This window comes from Dromiciops gliroides, chromosome 2 (assembly GCF_019393635.1).
Source record: "Dromiciops gliroides isolate mDroGli1 chromosome 2, mDroGli1.pri, whole genome shotgun sequence".
NCBI lineage: Eukaryota > Metazoa > Chordata > Mammalia > Microbiotheria > Microbiotheriidae > Dromiciops > Dromiciops gliroides.
In genome coordinates this window covers 148,721,942-148,742,412 of record NC_057862.1, presented here as the reverse complement: position 1 = coordinate 148,742,412, position 20,471 = coordinate 148,721,942, and the positions used below count along the sequence as shown (strand labels likewise).

At 39.7% G+C, this 20,471-nt stretch overlaps 2 protein-coding genes across 2 annotated transcripts in view; both read left to right on the top strand.

Moving 5' to 3' along the window:
* Positions 1 to 12,921, top strand: part of CLPX (caseinolytic mitochondrial matrix peptidase chaperone subunit X) — a 50,709-nt gene extending 37,788 nt beyond the window's left edge. Inside the window, exons 12-14 of the mRNA XM_043983705.1 lie at positions 5,138 to 5,230; positions 5,675 to 5,781; positions 11,060 to 12,921. Coding sequence (XP_043839640.1) covers positions 5,138 to 5,230; positions 5,675 to 5,781; positions 11,060 to 11,150 — 291 coding nt within the window. The 3' untranslated portion in view covers positions 11,151 to 12,921. The remainder of the gene's footprint in view (positions 1 to 5,137; positions 5,231 to 5,674; positions 5,782 to 11,059) is intronic.
* Positions 12,922 to 12,924: 3 nt separating this feature from the next.
* PDCD7 (programmed cell death 7) lies at positions 12,925 to 20,471 on the top strand. The gene is made up of 5 exons (XM_043983706.1): positions 12,925 to 14,245; positions 15,355 to 15,493; positions 16,642 to 16,878; positions 17,313 to 17,400; positions 19,023 to 20,471. Exons 1-5 carry the CDS (start codon positions 13,400 to 13,402, stop codon positions 19,147 to 19,149), a joined length of 1,437 nt encoding a protein of 478 aa, XP_043839641.1. The 5' UTR covers positions 12,925 to 13,399; the 3' UTR covers positions 19,150 to 20,471.

Genomic DNA, 20,471 nt, shown 5'->3' with positions numbered 1-20,471 from the left:
GAAAAGTCCTAAAGTTTTATGAGTAATAATTAAATGTAGTACCTGTTTATTTAAAGAGCTTAATTAAATTATTTGTCAGGAGGAGGAAATTATCAGAGGTGATTTCCTGCCTGGAGTACTGGGAATTCTCTATATTCCAAAGAACTTCCAAGTTCTTTGGTACAATAAAATCTCCTTATTAGATGCTCCTAATTTGGAATTTGTTTTTTTGTTTGGGGTTTGATTTTATTGTGGGGTGGGCTTTTTTGGAATTTGTGTTTATTAAGAGGATAACTTGGCTAAAGTTTGCTTTCATACTATTTTTGAAGGAAAAGATTTATTAAACAATAAGTAGGTAAACAGAATTTTAAAGGAATAGCTATTTAATGACTTGGGCTACATAATTTCATATTTCTGTGGTTCACTTTTTTTATCTGTGAGATAAGGGAGTTCAAATCATTAAGACACCTCCTTTTTTGGTAAGGTGCTTTGGTAAGCACTGGGGCCACAAAAAATAGTGTGTCTTCACAAGGAACTGACATTCGACCATGGAGATATACAGCATGTACACAGATGAGCAAATACAGGTACAAGATAATTTTAGGAGGAAGAGCACACCAAGAACTGGGGAAATCAGGGAAAACTTCACATAGGAGGTGATGCCTGAGCTGAATTTTAAAGGAAACCATGGGTTGTAAAAGATGGAGCTGGAGAAGGAATTTGTTTAAGGACAGGGCACATGCCAGTGCAGAGGCTGACTACGTGGAATGTTGATTTCAAGTTTGATTGGAGCATACTGTGTATAAAGGGGGAAGGAACATGAAATAAATCTGGAAAGGTAAGTGGGAAATTAAGCTTTATATGCTAGAATTAGAAATTTGCATTTGATCCCAAAAGCAATAGTCTGTGAAAGGTTTTTGAGCAGAGGGATAACACAGAACTGTTGCTTAGGAAGATTATTTTCACAGCTGTATGGAGAATAGGTTGGTGAAGAAAGAGATTGGAAGTAGGGATGCCAATTAGGCTATTACAGTAATCTAAGTGAGAGATGATGAGATGCTTAACTAGATTCCCATGTGAGAGGAGAGACGGATAGATGTGAGAGATGTCCTGGAGGTATAATCAACAAGACTTGGCAATTGATTGCGTACAGAGAGTGAAAAAGAGGATCACTCCAAGGAGGCAAACCTATGTGACTGGTAAAATGCTGGGACCGTTAAAAGAAATTGCAAAGTTTGGAAGAGGTGTGCGTTTAGGGGAGAAGATGAGTTCCATTTTGAGATAATATGCAGTTAAAGACGTTCAACAAGAAGAACAGGTAAAGTGAGCCTGGAGCTCAGGAGAGAGATTAAGGTTGGATAGTAGTCATCTATGCAAAGATGATAATTGAATTCATGGGAGCTGATGGGATCTCCAAGAGAAAGAATGTAGAGATAGAAGAGAGGATACTCATTACTGGTGGTTAGGAAATGGATAATCCAGCAAAAAAAAAAAGACTGAGTACTGGTCAGACATGTAGGGAGAACCAGGAAAGAACAATGTCATGTAAAGGGGGGGGTGGGGAGGGGAGAAGTATCTAGGAGAAGGGGTTATTCATCTATGTCAAAAGCTAAAACAAGTTCAAGTTGGTTGAAGATTGAAAAAAAGCCATTAGCTTTAGTAGTTAACCTTGGAGACAAGCTGTTTCAATCTCATGGTAGAGTCAGGAGTCATGCAAGAGGTTGAGAAGTAAATAGAATGTTAAAAAGTATTAATAATGAATGTAGATGACTTTCTAGTGTGTGGAAGGAAGAAGAGATACAGGATAGCATTGGGTCAAATGAAGGTATTTTCAGGATGGAGGAAACCTGGGTATATTTATTGGCAGCAAGGAAGAAGACTGAAGATGAGGGAGTTTCCCATTGGAGATGCTAGAGGAGAGGGTCCTGACAAGGAGGGAAGGGCTATTACCTCTTTGAGAGAGTGGAGCAAAGGATGAATGGTAGAAAGGTATTTTGAACTGCAGAGGGAAGTCACAGCAGATTAGCTCTCTTTTCCTAATAAAATGATTGGTAAGGTACTTTGCTGAGAGAAAAAAATGGTAGAAAAAGAATCTTTGGAACAGCTGCTGTGGAGAGTTGTCTGTAGAAGGAGGATAGGATTGCCACGCAGCACTGAGGACTCAGTTGAGATTAGATAAAAAATATTTCAAGGACCCAGTCATCATTCTCCTTGGAACATTATGCAACCTGTGAGTCAGAACAGAAGGCATGTAGGGTTTGGTAACACATGGGCAGTGGTAGACAAAGGGGTGGGAGATTCAAGGGCAGGAGGTAATATAGTTGAAATAGTCAGCAATAGGATTGAGACTGAAGTGAAACACTGAAACCCGGGCAAGGGTTGTGGACCAAGAAGATCAAACTTGGTGAAGTTAACTTTGTGTACTCTAGCTCAGGACTTTACACATATCCCTTTTACATTCCATTTTACCATTAGATCTTATCATTCAGTATTTTAGCTATTCTCGGCTTGGTGTTGGCTGTAAAATTTTAGAAACTTGTTAATCTATACCTTCACTAAACTCATTGATAAAATGTTAGCAGAACCAAGAGCAGATATTTTGATCTTTTAAAAAACCCTGCTTGATGTAACTGACCCACAATCAGTTGTGGTTTTATGGATTTTTGCCAGTAGCATTGATGCTTTTGTATTGATTTATCCATGCTCTCTTGCTTGGGCCATTGGTGTGGATTGGGAAGGATAAGTAAAATTAGGGAGCATTTTGTGGCTAATGAATCCTTGGCTTCATTGACATAATGCTCGTATTAACAGAACTAGTCTGCAGGGAAAATGAATTTTGTGTTAAAGTTTCAACCCTCTTTGAAATTTACTGCTTCTTCAGAATTTCAAGGTGATATAGGGCAGTGTCTCAGAAAATATTGGCTAACAAGATACTTGTACAGAATATAACCTAACAGCCTTTCAGGATATTCTAAATTTTAAAAAAATACATGTGTGCCCTACTTAAGTCAAATGCAGATTTGGGAAACAGAGGAGAGGATGATGGGAAAGGAAAAGGAAATAAGCATTTCTATATAGTGCCTGTGGTGTTTTGTGGGTTTTTTTTTTTTTTACAAATATTCTCTTATTTGATTCTCATAACACCTTGTGAGGTAGGTTTTATTATCCTTATTTTACAGGTGAGAAAACTGAGGCAAACAGACATTATATGGCTTATACAGCTAGTGAATGTTGAGGCTGGATTGGAACTTCTAACTCTAGGCCCACTGCTCTCTCCACTGCACCACTAGGTGCCTCTGGCTTTATAAGAGCATTTGATGGAGAATTCCTTTAGCTAAGCTCTCTTAGTATTTGTAACTTAACAAAATTCAGTCCTTTTCTAGGTTGTATTAACTCACACCTGGTTTTTAGTTTTTAATCATAGTTGTAATTATATTCCTAAAAGCTGCAATGCTGATCATTGGTCTTCTATTTGGAATTCTTATTTAAATATTTCTTTGACTAATGAAATGAGATTTTATGCAGTTAGCTGCTTTTTCTTTGAATTGATTTCCTATGACTGATTTCGGTATGTTCCATATTTTACCACTTAGAGTTGATGTAGAATTTTCATTCATACAAATGTATAAAAAATATGTTTCCACTTTCTGGCATCTTCACACACGTGTTGGGCAGAGACCTTTGTGGGCTTTCAGCAAGGTATGACAGCCACACTCCTGTTTTTCTAAAGTCCAACAGAGATATGAAACCTTCACCATAACACCTATGGCTTGGGTCACACAAGAATAAGTACCAGGGGAGAGAAAAATTTCCTGGCTTTATAAAGATGTGATTTCTAAAAAGGCATATTTAAGAGGATCTCTTCCTGTTGGCTCACTTCCCAGCTCATAGCCTTGACTCCAGTCAGAACATAAAGTTGGTGACAAATGCAAGTTAGTTTTTCACATAGTAATAAGAATATAGTTAGTTGTGTTAGTTGATTATCTTATTTTATACCAAATTATAAGGTTCCCAGAGAAGATAAACTTCTGTCAGACCACAGTAGAGATGTTATTTTGTTGGGTACATGTTTAACCTTAATGAATGATTCTAAATGATGTAGTATATAACATGATTAATAAGATAATATCTAAAGTCAGTATTTAAATGCATAGGACATCTACATTAAAATATTTTATGTTGCAAATAAGTGGCACAGTAGATAGATTGCTGGACCTGGAGTCAGGCAGACCCAATTTAAATTCAGCCTCAGACATTTAGTAAGGGCACCATCCTGGGCAAATCACTTAACCTGCACTATCTCAGTTTCCTCATCAGTATACTGATAGCACCGGCCTTCCAGAGTTTATATGAAGATAGAATGAGATATGTGTAAAGTACCTCACAAAACCTAAAGTACTGTATAAATGCTAGTTGTTATTTCCTTCAGCAAGTATTGGAGTGACTGCTTTGTATAAGGCACTGTGTAAGATAGTGTGTTGGATACATGTGTTAAAGACATGGTCCCAGCCCTGGGTATGTACTTTCATAATTGAATAGTACTATATGTGCCAGACACTGTGCTGTGTGGCAATGTGTGATATGTGCCATGAGAGTGGTCCAAACAAAGTGTTGGACCATTTCTGAGAAGGGAGAAATTACTTCTAGGGAGGGGAATTAATGGAGGGGATAGCATGTGAAGTGGGGGTGACAGATGGATAGAAATTTGATAGTTGGGGAGAGGACTGTTCACATAAGGGAAGACTACATGAGCAAAGCAAGAGAGGGCAAAGTACGTTCAGATAAGAAAGAGGTTTGGTCAAAGCTTAGAGAATATATAGAAGAGTAGTGGGAGAAAGGAGAGAATGGTAGTTTGGAGCCAGATCCTGGAAAGCCTTGAATGCCAGCTGAGGAGTATGTACTTTATTTCCTAGGCATTGGGGACCCATTGAAGATTTTTCAGGAGGGGATTGACATGATCAGAATGGTGTGCAGGATGGATTTCAGGGAGGAGAGACTGGAGGCAAAGAGACCAATTTTAGGCTATTGCAGTAGGCCAGGCATAAGGTAATAAAGGCCTGGACTAGGGCGGTGGCAGTATTGGTTAGAGGACCCTATCACCACTTAGGAAAGCTTTATCAAATACCTAACCAAACATCTCTTTCTTTTTAATATGTAGTGTGAGCTCAATGTTACTGAAGATGCTTTGAAGGCTATAGCCAGATTGGCACTAGATAGGAAGACTGGTGCAAGGGGCCTTCGATCTATTATGGTGAGTGTGCATTACCTTACAAGAACTATATTGTTTCTGCTTTGAGTTTCAAAAGAAAAAATATGTATATATGTGTATGTGCGTATGTATATATACACATACATATGTACATATATACAAACCTACACACTCATAGACATATATAAATATCCAGTACACCAAACTAACTCGGTTCAGAGAGAGAGAGCACGCACAAGCATGCAAGCAAGCCTTGAGCCTTCAGTTGTAATTATACAAGTGGGATACTTAAAGAGAGGAAATTGTAGTAGTTTCCTAAAGCTAGATGAGTGACCTCTTTCTGAACTGAGTTACTTTTTGGTGTGCTGAATATAAAATAAGAGCCTGTCCATTGGATATTTTTTATCATTCAGTAGCTATAACAAAGTACAAGAATTTAGGGTTGAACTTCAGTTTTCTATGTAACCTTTTTCTTTACTCCCTTAGGAAAAGCTGTTACTAGAGCCAATGTTTGAAGTACCAAATTCTGACATTGTATGTGTGGAAGTTGACAAAGAAGTTGTAGAAGGAAAGAAGGAACCAGGATACATTAGGTAATATAAATTGTTATGCTAAAACAAATTAATTTGAAGTACAGCCTTACTGTGTACTTAAAAATAGCATAAAGCCTGTTAAATGGTTTATACATGATACAGAGCTTAAGGATTTTCTCAGAGAACTTATTAAATGGGCTTATAAAAGAGTATTTATGGGGCAGCTAGGTGGCGCAGTGGATAGAGCACCGGCCCTTGAGTCAGGAGTACCTGAGTTCAAATCCGGCCTCAAACACTTAACACACACTTACTAGCTGTGTGACCCTGGGCAAGTCACTTAACCCCAATTGCCTCACTACAAAACAAAACAAAACAAAAGAGTATTTATGAGCCTTTTAAAAAAAATCTGAAACTTTATTCTTTTTAAAAGAAAAAATACAAAAAATATAAAAGTCACATGTTTTGAATTTATAAATAAGGTAGGTGAAATGTTTGTGTAGTGTATATGAATTGACAACACACAGTCTTCCCCTTCTTATCTCAGAGGAACTCTTTTTTTTGTTTCTTCTTTTTTTTGGTGGGGCAATTAGGGTTAGGTGCCCAGGGTCATACAGCTAGTAAGTGTCAAGTGTCTGAGGCTGGATTTGAAGTCAGGTCCTCCTGAATCCAGGGCCAGAGCTTTATCCACTGTGCCACCTAGCTGCCCCCTCAGAGGAACTCTTTTACTTGTATCCTATATCTCATACCCTGCTTTCTCCTCTGAGACCTTCCTCTTTTTCTTGCATCTTCAATTTTTTTCCTTTCCTCTGGCACCTTACCTACCCACTTCCTGCAAAAAAATTAAATTTTCCCTCTCTTGGGGGTTAGGGGAAACTTCCTGGAAGTAGCTGTCATATCTCTCTTCCTGACCACCAAACTTCTTGAAAGAATAGGCTGTCCTTGATGGCTCTACTTTGTTACCCCCCATTTGCTTCTTCCCCTAATGTGACTCCTGTTACCCCAACAGCTTTACTAAGACTGTTCTCTCAATAGTCAACAGTAATTTCTATTGGCCAATTCCAGCTCTCCTCCTTCTTGTCTTTTCTGTAGTAATCAGTCTTTTCGCCTATTCCTTTTTCCTTTTACATTGTACTCTTTTTTTGGTTTCAGGGAAATTTCACTGCCTTGATTTTCTTTCTTTTTTTAGTGAGGCAATTGGGGTTAAGTGACTTGCCCAGGGTCACACAGCTAATAAGGGTTAAGTGTCTGAGGCCAGATTTGAACTCAGGTCCTCCTGACTCCAGCACTGGCGCTCTATCCACTGTGCCACCTAGCTGCCCCCCTTGATTTTCTTTTGACCTCTCTGGCTGCTCCTCAGTCCCCTTTTTTGGGGTTTTTTTTTTTCTTCCCTTAAATATTGGTGTACTCCAGGTTTCTGTCTTTGACTCTTTCTCTCCTCTCTCTCTTGGCATTTACATCCCTTTCCACACTTTATACCAATATCTCTATGTTAACACTCCCAAGTATATGATTCTCCTGAGAATCTTACTGATATTGAGAAGCTTACTGGATATATTTACCACTTTGAATGCTTCACTAGGACACATCAGCCTCCTATGTGCCTTCACCTTGTTTCTCCTCCTGGCTTGCTATGTCTGTTAAATGATAACACCACCCTCACAGTCACCCAGGCTCCAAACCCCTGCATTTTTTTTTTACCCTTTCTTCCTCACACCCAGCATCTGATTAGTCATCAGTCCTGTTATTTCCACTTTCATATTCTTCACATAAGTTCCTTTTTCTCTGTTTTCACAACTACCATCCTAATTCAGACTTCATGTACTTAACACTTGGATTATTATAGTAACCTACTGTACATCCTTCTTCTAGTACCCTCCCTTAACTTGTCCTACATATTGTCAGATGAATCTTCCTCAAAAATATGATCATGTGAGATCTGAATTCTCACCTGAAGAAACCTTCAGTGTCTATCTGTTGTCTAACAAGTCAATTCGAAAGCATTCAAGTCCTTCCCAATCTCCTTTTCCAACTTTGTCTCAGTAAGAGAACATTTCTCAAACACTTTGTTCACACATTCCTTTCCCTCTAATTCTCCATTTGCTACTAATCTTTTCACATTTTGCCATGAAATCTTTCCCTAGAAAATGTATTATGGGGGGTGGCTAGGTGGCACAGTGGATAAAGCACCGGCCCTGGATTCCGGAGGACCTGAGTTCAAATCCGACCTCAGACACTTGACCCTAGCTGTGTGATCCTGGGCAAGTCACTTAACCCTCACTGTCCTGCAAAAAAAAAAGAGAGAGAGAGAGAGAATGTATTATGCCTCTTTTATTGCATTTTCACATTCTACCTTATAACTAGTTATCCTTTTCACATCGTGGAGGTTAGGGGTACCGTGCCCCCACAATCTTGAAAATCCACCTACATTTTTTTGGCCTTCCCTTTGAATCAGGTCTGAATTTTTTCTTTTTCTTTTATGGGGTATTTACCTTATTTTAAAATTTGGGTTGTTGGGGCAGCTAGGTGGCGCAGTGGATAGAGCACCGGCCCTAAAGGCAGGAGGACCTGAGTTCAAATACAGCCTCAGACACTTGACACTTACTAGCTGTGTGACCCTGGGCAAGTCACTTAACCCCAATTGCCTTACCCCCCGCCCCCCCCCCAAAAAAATTGGGTTGATATTATACAATACCAGACATATATTTTATGCATGTCTGAATTTTTAAACTTTTTCTGTGTCATCTGATAGCTTTCACATGTCATCTGCAGCTTCTGCAAAACTCAAAAAAATCCCATTTAATTCCTTATGTTGACCCATGATATATCAAAACCACAATAGGAAAAGTCGCAATATGGAGGAGATAAATGTATATCTTTTCTCCTTTTCTAGACTGTAAGCTCCCTGAGGCAGAAGCCTTGCCTTATTAATCTTCCACACTACAAGGTTTTGTACATATGCTTATATGTATGTACATGTATACTCACATATATAAATACATTTTCAAATATTTCATAATACCAACAAAGGAGAAAGGGTCAAGCTGACCAAGGCATTTTTTTCAGCTTGATCATAAGAAATTTTACATTTATCTATTTGTTTTTGTTTTTTTTTTTTAATTATAAAAGTATTTTATTATTTTCTGGCTACATGTAGAGATAGTTTTCAACATTTGTTTTCATAAGATTTCTATTTGTTTTTGTTTAAAAGAATTGTATGATTTTTAATCAAATTTGGTTTTGTGGGTTGTTTTGTTTTGTTTTGTTTTGTTGCTGGGCAATGGGGGTTAAGTGACTTGCCCAGGGTCACACAGCTAGTAAGTGTTAAGTGTCTGAGGCCAGACTAGAACTCAGGTACCCCTGACTCCAGGGCCAGTGCTCTATTCACTGCACCACCTAGCTGCCCCTCCTGAATATTCTTTTAAAGAAAAAGATAAAGAGGCACTTGACATGGCAAATACCAAATAAACATGAGAAAAAATTAAATTGTTTCTATCCTAGCACTTGGAAAACAACTAGTTACTGATGATATAGGAACTGACTTAAAAATCAGTTGTATAGTCATACCATGAACTTGTTAGTACAAAATTGACCTTTTTAAACTAGCTTTTGACATCAAAATATGAGAAATGGATAAAGAAACAGATCAGTCAATACAGACTCATGTCCAAATGAAGTATAACTGGTAAAAATAAATTGCTATAATGAGAGGACTGAAAGAATCTAGAGACTGCCTTAGTCGAGCAAACACTTGAACTCATTAGCAAGGGAGAGGTATTAACTAAGGGCAGCACGGCTTTACGTATTAGTAAAAGCTGTGGGTGTGGCATAATATGACCAGTTTCAGAAGTTCATAAGATGTTGGCCAATGTTGGAGGTAAAAGCAAGTTTACAGAGAGGATGGCAAGACACCCAACTTAATGGTGAATATTTAAGGAAAGCATCTAAAAATGAAAGAGAAGGAAAACAACAGACAAATGAGGAAAAGATCTAAGAGGGTAGAAAAATCTTTAAAGAAAACAATATGGGAAAAGCCAAATGGACTAGGCCAAGTACACAGTCAACAAACTTCAGGATGGAGACTCAGTTCCTTATTTTTAAAATAAAAGGGTTGAACCTAGGTATTCTTTTTTTTTTTTTTTTAATTTTTTTTTTTTTTTTAGTGAGGCAATTGGGGTTAAGTGACTTGCCCAGGGTCACACAGCTAGTAAGTGTCAAGTGTCTGAGGCCAGATTTGAACTCAGGTCCTCCTGATTCCAGGGCCGGTGCTCTATCCACTGCACCACCTAGCTGCCCCGAACCTAGGTATTCTTTAAAGTTGCTTCCAGCTCTTAAATCTGTGATACAGCAATGCTATGTAGGTAGAGTAAAGGATAAACCTGCATTCTTCATGGGTAGAGAGATCTAAAGAAAAGCCTTTGGCATCTTAGGTGGACCCCTGTGGAGGACTTAGAGGTGATTTATGGACTACAGGTGTGTAGGATGAGGTGGCATGGATTAATTGTTCTCTCTAGTTTTCATTCAACAAATGTTTTAAAAAGCACTGGGGAGATACAAAGACAAAAATTAATAGGTTCCTGTCCTCAGTTTGCTTACATTCTACTAGGGTGGGAGGTAGAACATACAAATAGATAATTAATTCAATACAAAACATGTGCAAAGTAAATATAAAGTGTTTTCTCGGGGAGGGTATTAACATCTTCATAGGAGAGAAAGGCTTTTGAAGTCAACTCAAGATTCCAAGAGGCAGAAGTGAGGAGGGAGAGCATTCAGAACAGTTCATGCAAAGACCAAGAGTCAGGGGATATAGTGTTGAGTATGTGAATTGGCATGTGAGCTAATTTTCTGGAATGTAAAAGAGGGTATGGTGAAGTAATATGGAATTGGCTTGGGAAGATAGCTTGGAAGTCAGAATGGGAAGAGCTTTAACCGCCAGATAAAAGAATTTCTTTTATCCCAGAGACATTAGGGACCCAGCAACACTTCTTGAGTAAATTTTACATTGCTAAACCCATGCTTTAGAATATTACTTAGGCAGTTATTTGGAGAATGGATTAGAAAGAAAAGCAACTGCAAAACAATTAAATGGAAACTATTCCACTAGTCCAGGCCAGAGATGAATATCATAAATGAGCATTTCATAGCGTTCACTAGTTATAGTATTAAAGGTGTGGGGAATATGTTTGATAAATATTAGTTATGTTAAAATTAATTTGAGGTTTTTTCAGCTATAAAACACTGACATGTTGATTTGAATTTATTTGTATTTAGAAAGACACACTTAGATGTATACAGACTTTTCTATTGCTGTTTTAAAAAAAATTCTTGCTTTTCATCATAGGGCTCCAACTAAAGAATCATCTGAAGAGGAGTATGACTCTGGAGTTGAAGAGGAAGGGTGGCCTCGGCAAGCAGATGCTGCAAACAGTTAAAAACTGTTAAACCTATATCCCATAGAAATTTCTCCCTTTTGTTTTAAGATCGTAACTGGCTTTACAGTCTGACATTAAAGGCATTGGATCTATCCTGGATATTATACATGGTCAGAAGCCTATAGGATAAGAATCAGATCATGTATGTTATTGTAACATCACATTGATTTTATGCAGTGGACATTATGTGGACTTTAATGGCACAATGTTCAAAAATAAAATGTACATTTTTTTGGTTCAGTTTTTTAAAATATGCTTTAACAAAATTCTGAAGAGTTATATTAAGCAATGCAGGTGTTGCCAGTAACTAATGAATTTTACAATAATGTTACTCTACAAATGGGAAAATAAATTTCCTTAAAAATGGAATATTGATATACCATTAGTTCAACTTTTTTCACCCACATTTGTTTCCTGAAGAGATCAGACTTTTTATTCACATTTGAAATTGAAATGGCTACTTATGGTAACACATTAGTAATGGAAAAATGCCCAAGAGAACTGAATTTTGATGTTTTGTTATTTCTTAGGCAGCTTTGCTAATTCATGACACCAACTTACCAATTGATTTCCATATAAAAGGCAGTTTGCTTTTAGCCAATCTGATTTGAGATTGAGATGCACTTCAATGCAATGGAAAAGCAGATGGAATTGGAATCTCGGTAAATTTCTCACAGGAAAAACAAATGAGGAATACAGCATGTAGGTATATTTAAATTTTAAGTAAAATACTTTTAATATTGTGCAATTACCTAAAGAGCTAGTGTGCATCAGTTTTTTGGTGCTGGATATTTGTCCAACCTCCTATTTCCTTATAAAGTTAAAACATCAGAGAAAGAAAATGTATATTTTTTTCTGTAATCAGTAGTGAATTTGTTCATACAAAAAATGACTTCTAAGTTATTTGCTCTTATTTGTTGTACATCTTTTTCTTGGTCATCATTGATTTGGGACTTGCTGCAAAACAAAAAGGAACAAAACTGAATCCCTTGGAGGACTTGTAGGGGGAAAATGGTCCTTTAGTAGAAAGCTTAGGAAACTAGTAAAGGATTTTTTATTGATTTTTTTTAATATCAAAATCTCCAGCTACCTTTTCAGTTTTTTTCCCTTCCTGATAAGATGTTCCTCCAGGTTTTATTGTTATTCATCTAGTTCAACTTTTTTTTGAAAATTGAATTTAACACTGATTTAAACTTTCATTTATTTTCATTGTTTAGCCTGCTTACTAAAGATGAGAATTTTCCTCATGCACTTTGTCAGGAAGAAAAAACATTAAGCTCTAACAGTTTAATTACAAGCCCTTATCTTGTACTGAAGAGCTAATTCAATGTGGGCTTTACATGACTTAGATAATAGGAGAGTTGTGATATATTTATCTATGGATGGGATAGGTACAGATGCACATTCACCTAGTCAGGTTTGTGTAGCAAAGAGCAGGAACAAGAATCCTACTTAGTCTCCCCAGTAATGGTTAAAGTTACTTTCAGGAAGTCCTTGATACCGTGTTGTAACTTCATTCATTACTTTCCTTTTAATTGTATAATTTTCCTTTTTGAAGAATGGGGAAAAAGTAGATTTTAATTCTTTTGAGGATAATTCTCCAGAAATGGACCGGGAGACATAGCGACAACAATAAAACAACTTGCATTTAGTTTTGGAAGTTGTTTATAACGTTGTGATCGATGTTTTTAAATCAAACACAAATGCAGTGTAACTACAATTTGTACCTTGGAACTTATGTTTTGGCATTTGAATAAAACGAAGCTATTAATGAAACGCTGTCATCTTGTCATCTCCATGAAATAAAGTGAACAACAAGCACCTGGTAGTTACAGGCTGGGGCGGTCGGGTCCGGGGAGGAGACAGCCTCGGACTGCGAGTAGGAGTACTTTAATGAAATATAGTAGAAACAACTATGTTCCTTTAGTGCAAAACCGGGGCCCCCAAAGCATTCACTTTGGAGAGTCTTGCGGCTGAACTCGTCGCCTCCGGAAGCTTGTCATTTCTTTCGGCGTCCAACTCAGGTTCTGAAATCTCCCCAGCACCCTGGGCGAAAGGACAGCGTTTTCGGGGAGGGGCTAGCAAAAACAAGGTCGCATTCATTGGCTCATAGGCTTTTGGGGCGGGGTTGTCACCTCGTTAAGCTTAAATGTCACATCCGGAAGAGTCGCCCTAGGAACAGCTCGGAGCTTCTTCCGGGTATCTAGTACTTCCTCCCGGACCGCTTGGGCGGTAGGGCTAACACCTCCATGGCTCTGCCGCCTTTCCCCGGCCGCTTTGCCCCCGCCTGTCCGGTCCCGCCGCCACCGCCACCTCCTCCCCCTCCCGCTCCGTTCCGATGCCTTCCCTTCGGGCCTCCCCCGCCTCCCCAAGCCTTTCCGCCTCCACCGCTACCTCCGCGGCTGGGCCCCTTCCTGGGGACCCCAGGCCCTAGCGCGGGCCCCTTCCTGCCGCCGCCGATCCCGCCGCCCCCCATCCCGCCACCGCCTCCTCCCCCACAGTGTAGGCCCTTCCCGGGGCTCGAGGGCGGAGAGCGGCTTCCTCCACCTTCCCCGGCCCCTCCGTGGGCCCAGCGCTGGGCAGAGGCTCCGCCACCCGACGGGCTCGGGGACGCGGCCCTCCAGCGCCAGCGGGACCGCCAGTGGCTGGAGGCCGTCTTCGCAGCCCCACGGCGAGCGAACGGCCCGCCGGTGGCTGGGGAAGCGGGGGCGACAGCTGCTCCTTCCGGCCCCAGCCTCGGCGAGCTCCGGGGGCGGCTGCGCGGAGCCCTGCGCCTGGTGAGCCGGCTGCGCGGCCTGTGCCGGGCTCTGCGCGAAGCCGAGGCCGACGGGGAGGCCTGGGAGCGGCTGCATCAACAGGCGGCCCCGCTGCGGGAGCAGCTGCGCGGGGCCCTAGAGCCGCTCGGCCAGCCCGCCTACGTGGGCGCGGCGCGGCGGAAGCTGGAGCGTGTCCGGCGGCGGCGGCAGCGGCTCCGGGAGAGGGCCCGCGAGCGCGAGGCCGAGCGCGAGACGGCCCAGGCCCTGGCGGCCGAGCGCGAGGAGGAGATCGACCGCTGGAGGAACAAGTGCGTGCAAGAAGTGGAGGAGAAGGCCCGGGTAAGCCTGGGGGCCGAGGTCCCGGCCGGGGTCATGGCCAGCCTCTGCTCCTCTCTTGAGCTCCCCGGGCCTCGGTGGCCTCGTTTGTAAAATGAAGTTGGACCACATTGGCCCTTTTGCGGGGTCCTTCCGCATCTTAAACTTGGGGTCCTCAGCCTGGAAGTGTTAACCCCCACTCCCTAATACACTTGCCCCTTTAGAGTAAATACTAGACACGGCCCTGCTTGTAGGACAAGCAAAGGTAGAGCAACATTCAGAGTTTCATCCAAATTCCTCGTGAGATCTAGGCAGGACTGGAAATGTTCTTTCAAGAAAGAAAAAGAAAAATGGCCTTCCCATTTTTTTCTATGTTCTGTGGTCATTACCTCATCTCTCCATCTTACAATTATAATAGCTAACATTTATGTAGCTTCCTACATACCAAGGGACTTTTTTGATTATTATCTCACTTGATCTTCACAACAACCCTGGGAAGGAGGTTCTGTTATTATCCCTATTTCTTAGACTAGAGTGCTGAGGCAGACAGAAATTAGGTGACAGAGACGCACATCTAGAAAATGTCTGAGTCTGGATTTGAACTCAGATCTTCCCAGTTCCAGGCTCAGCACTCTACTGCCCCACAGATCTGCCTATATTATATTTGTTAGTGTGCATATGTCCCCTGGTTGCCTAGGCATTGCCCCCTCCCCTTCAAAGTCTTTTGCCCCTTCCTTTCTTCCTTTTACCCCCTCCTCCCACCATCTCATAGTCAAAACTCCTATTTCCTCAGTGCAATGACATCATTTGTCACATAACTCAAAAGACCATAAATCTAGGGCTGGAAGGGACCTTAGAATTCATTTAACCCAGCTTCATTTCACAGATTAGGAAACTGAGGCCTGGTCCAGTTAAGTGAAGGTTACGAAATAGTACAGGTTGATATTAGCTTATTCTTTCCCCCCAATAATCCAATAGGTATTATTACCTGTGATGTTTCAGGACACTGCTTAAAAAGGGAAATTAGGGGTGGCAGGAAGATTCTATTGCCACCTTTAAAATTACACTTTCTAGAGAGTTACTATAAAATTGACCTTGAAGATGGAGCTTGGTGATTTGTGTTTTCCCAACAGGAACAAGAACTCAAAGTTGCTGCTGATGGTGTATTATCTGAAGTGAGGAAAAAGCAAGCAGATACCAAGAGAATGGTGGATATTCTTCGAGCTTTAGAGAAACTGAGGAAACTGAGAAAAGAGGCTGCTGCTAGGAAAGGTAACTTAGCAAATTTACATCCAGAGGTGTGATTGGAGCCAGCTGGGACCAAGTTGACTGTTAAATTTTCAATTTAACTGTGCCACCTAGCTGCCCCTTGTTTTTGTTTTTTAACCAAAAAAGCCCCTATCACTAAAATCTCATATTTCTCTTTAAAACATATTTATTCTTTCAAACAAACAAAAATGATTAGCCCAGAAGTTTAATGTGAGGTAGATTAGATAGGGGACTGTCTGAGATAAAGTGAGACCTACCAGCAGGCCATTATATGAAGCCAGTCAGTGATTTAATAAGGAGCCAAATAAGGGTTTTTGCAGTTCAGCAAAAGAACTAACATGTCAACAAGTAAGTCCAGCATTTTACACAATGTTCCCCATGAGAGGTATGGTTTTAAAATTTTATTATAAACATAATGACCATCAAAAGAGAAGCAAAGAATCAGGGCTAAACCTGATAAAAATATGTTTGCAGTATCCTTTGCCAACACTGCTTGGAGTTCCATTACTGTTGCCTTGGTTTTCTCACTCATTCTTTCTCCCTCCCCACCTCCCCTTCTCTCTCTATGTATGCATATATATGTGTGTGTGTCTGTGTGTCTGTGTGTGTCTGTGTATATACATAAACACACAAATAGTTGTTGTCAGTTTGTGTGTGTGTGTCTATTTCTGGTTTTGCTGCTCTCATTTTGGATTGTTTCACGTGGCTCTATCCATATTTCCTTATATTCATCCTTTGAACAGCACCTTAATATCATTACGTTATAATACTATAATTCAGTCATTCCTTAATCATTGAATGTAAAAGTTGTTTTCAGTTGCAGTTACAAATATTTTCTTGTACAAAGAGATACTCCCCCCATTTTTGTGATTTTTTTTTTTTTAAGGAAAAAGTCCTAGCAATTTAATTTGTCAAAAAGTGTGATCAATTTTGTGATTTTTCACTAAATACCATCAGAGCATTTTCCATAATCTTTGTTCTAGTCCACATTTGGGTATAGTGAGGACTTTGAGAGATGCCAGCAGCTAAGCTGTGGGATCGTTTTCATATTTGTAGCTGGGATTTTGTGGTGACTTCATAAAAGGTTTTGCTACTTAGAGCAAATATTTAGATACATGTATCTAAAATGTTATTTGGCTTTTTCTTTGCAGGAGTTTGTCCACCTGCCTCAGCAGACGAAGCTTTTGAACATCATGTAGAGAGACTGAGGAAATTAATCAAAAAGCGCACTGAACTGTATGAAGCTGAAGAAAGGGCACTAAGAGTTATGTTGGAAGGAGAACAAGAAGAAGAGAGAAAAAGAGAATTAGAAAGGAAACAGAAAAAAGAAAAAGAGAAGATTTTACATCAGAAACAAGAAATAAATTCCAAGTTATTTGGGGGTCCAGGTATGTTCTGTAACTGTAAAAGAAATTAATGGAATTCTTATATCAGGAGTTATTAAGCCAGGGTCTCTAGAGACAAACTAAAATTTAGTATTTCCTTCCATCATGATTTTTTTTAAAAAACAGCATGATTCTGAGCAGGCGTCCATGGGCTCCACCAGATTGCCAAAGGGGCCAAGGACACAAAAAAAAGGTGAAGAATATTGATGATGCTTCTTATTATGGGTAACTTGAAATTGAGTTAGAAAGCTGGTAGGCAGTAAACTATTTCTGCAGTCTTAAATAATAAGAATTGGAATAAGGTGATTAACTATATAAAAATATGTCAAATCATCACAGTAATAAACTGTCAATGTACTTTGCTAAACATAGTTTTCTAAGTTACTCTGAACATACCAAAGCTTAAGTTGTAGCTAGATGTGATTTTTCTTTTTCAGATGAATTCCCACTTACTCACCTCCTGCAGCCCTTCAGGCAGTATTATCTACAGGCAGAACATTCCTTACCAGCTCTCATTCAGATCAGGTAAGAGCATTAAGTTAGTTGTAATCATGCTAAGCTCTCTTTCCAGTAAATCAATAAGAAACTGTTCATGGTACATAGTAGAGTTATATTGATTTGTCAAGTTATTCAAGCCCTATGTCATGTTACTTAGAAAATATAATTTTAGAATCAGAATCTTAGTGCTATTATTTTTGTAAGGCTAAGAAGGGACAAGAGAGAATTTGGTCCAACTCTTTAATTATATAGATGACAAAAGAGGTCCAGTCACATAGCTAGTTAGTGGCGGAGCCTAGTCTAAGATCCTGGGTCTTCTGACTTTTATCACAAAAGTTCAGAGGTGGAAGGTATCCCACAAGCTGTCTAATGCAACCTATTTCTGAACAGGAATCCCCTTTATAATATACCTGATCAGGGACCATCTATTTTCCAGTCAGAGACTTCTAATGAAGGGGAACCCTTCACCTGCCAAAGCAGCCCATTCCACTTTTGGATAACTATGTTAGGAAGATTTTCTTGATACCAAGCCAAACCTGCCTTTGTGATTTCTACCTGGTGCTCCAAGCCTTGCCTTCTAGGGCTAAGAAGAAATGTCTACTCCCTCTTCCACAGGATGGCCCATAAAGTAGTTGAAGACCTCTTTTCTTCCTGTCCACACACCCAGAATCTTTTCTTTAGGTTAGACATCCCTAGATTTTTTGATCTATCTTGGGGCGTGGTCTTCTCTTTCTTCACCATCTTGTTCCCCCCTCCCCCTGGGAAGACAGCACCCCAGTTCTGGTCGGATCCATACCGAACATGTGGGACCTTCCTTATTTTTGCACTTCCTCTTGTAATTGGGATCTTGGAGAATATTTGCTGGAAAAGGGAAGGTTTATTTTTCCTTTTTGCCAGGCTTATATACTGATTTCAAGTAATAGCATCGGTTGGGTTTTTTTTGGTTTGTTTATATTTTACAGTTCTTCATGCTGATGCAAAATAAACTTATCAACAAGAAATATAATCTTTTGTACAATTAATCTCACAAAATCTTCACCAGACTTAAGTCTTTGTTTGAAATTTAGGTCCAGAGAGCAGGAACTCTGGTTTTCATCTTTTCCTCTCTGTGTGACCTTGATCAAATCACTGAATCCATTTTCCTCATCTCTGAAATGGAGTTAAATTGTGTGACATAAAAGACAGTGATTTTAGAGAATGGAATCTTGATTCTATTATCTATAATCCTCATAACCTAAGGCAAGTCACTTAGCCTTCCTGGGTCTCAGGGTTCTGATCTATAAAATTAGGGAGTTGGATTGTAGATAACTTTGAGATCCTTTCCATCTCTCACATTTTGTGATTCTTTAAGAAGTTAGTGTTTTCCCTAATAAAGAGAATCACTTACTTTATTTTGGAGGACAAAAAAATAGATGTTTGGATACAATTCCGAATCTCCAAAAATAACTTTCCATATTTTAATCAGGAGTTTAATCAGTTGATAGCATTTGTAGATACAAAAAAAAAAGAATAAAGATTGTTTTCCTTTCGGTTTACATTTAAGACATAAATTTTAGAACAAGATAGGTTTGATGTTGTAACAAAAATAATGTAATGTTTTGCTAAAATAAAACTGAAGTAAGCTTTTGTTTCAAAATGTTTTTCTAAAGGCATGAATGGGATCAGTATTTGGTGCCAGCAGATCATCCTGAAGCAACCTCAGTCCCTCAAGGATGGGTCATTCCTACACTCCCCAGTAGTGATGCCTGGGCAGCCGCACTCAGACTGAACCAATGAAGATAGTCTTGTGAATGCTCTTGGGTTCCTCTGCAGACTAAGCCAAGGGAGAACCTCTGGACTCACTTGGGCAGCACTGAGTGAAAGTTTTATTTCCTGTGCTAGAGGGGCCGTTTTAGTCAGTAGGCTAATATGTTCCTCAGGAAAGGTCAGGGGGCTTGGAGGAAGGGATGGGAACTGTGCTCTTACTGTATAGAATGGCCTTTGTTGTTGCACTTTTAAACTGAATTTGCCCGTTTTGAAGGGGTGGTCAAATGTAACTTCTCTTATGCATTGTGTGTGGGTACGTTCATGCACACAAACAGAAAATCCAGGTATGCACTGTTGATCTTTCCTGAAAGATCTGAAAAAAGAGCTGGTGTTTCCTGGAAATGGAGGCTTCTGAATGGGTATTAAGGCTAAATCATTCATTCATTCATTCATTCATTCACTCCATCTAAAGTCTTAAGTGCTAGGTTGGTACTAATAGTCTTTATAAAGCAAAAATGACACAGTCTTGTTTGAACATCCTTAGCTGGAGTGAGGCCTGCATGTTTAAGAACAGATCAAAGCACTGATGAGAACAGTTCTTAAGCTGCCTCCCTCTTGCCAGCCTCCCCCAACCAGAGCTTTGAAGCTTCATTGTCAGTACTGCTTGTATCCACACTACAAGAGAAAACATATTGGTAGTACTCAGTTGCTTACAGCCTGGGTTGGGTTGCCTTGGCTTTTGGATATCAGATCTTCTGATCTGGCCTTTGTTCTTTAGGAAACTTGAACAAGGTATTGAATACCTCTTTCCACAGGTTGGCTATATCTGCCTTAATTGTAGGGCCATGCCTCTTCAGCAGATTGAAAGCCCTAATGTAAATCATTTCTGTATAGAGGCCCAGCATCTTTATGGACAAAGATTCTAGTTTGCCCCTTGGAGCAGACTTCCTGACCTGAAACTGTTACACATTAGAGGAAATATAAAGCTAAATTATAGAGTGGATTTTAAATTGTTTACCTGTAGCTAGCTCATCAATTGTAGATGAGACAGCTGTTGAAATGTTGCTTGTCTTCTGTAGGGAACTGCTAAAGCAGTGCTCGTTCATGCGCGAGCGCTCTCTCTCTCTCTCTCTCTCTCTCTCTCTCTCTCTCATATATATATATATATATATATATATATATATATATATATATGATAACACAGGCTGAGAGGACAGATTTTCAGAGTAAAATTTATTTTCATCAATGAAATGCTGTTCTTGAAGATACTCAGTACTGTAAAATAATAGTTTACATACGCTTTAGCCAGATGGTATAAAATTAATTTATATTTTTATAAAGCCAAATAAACA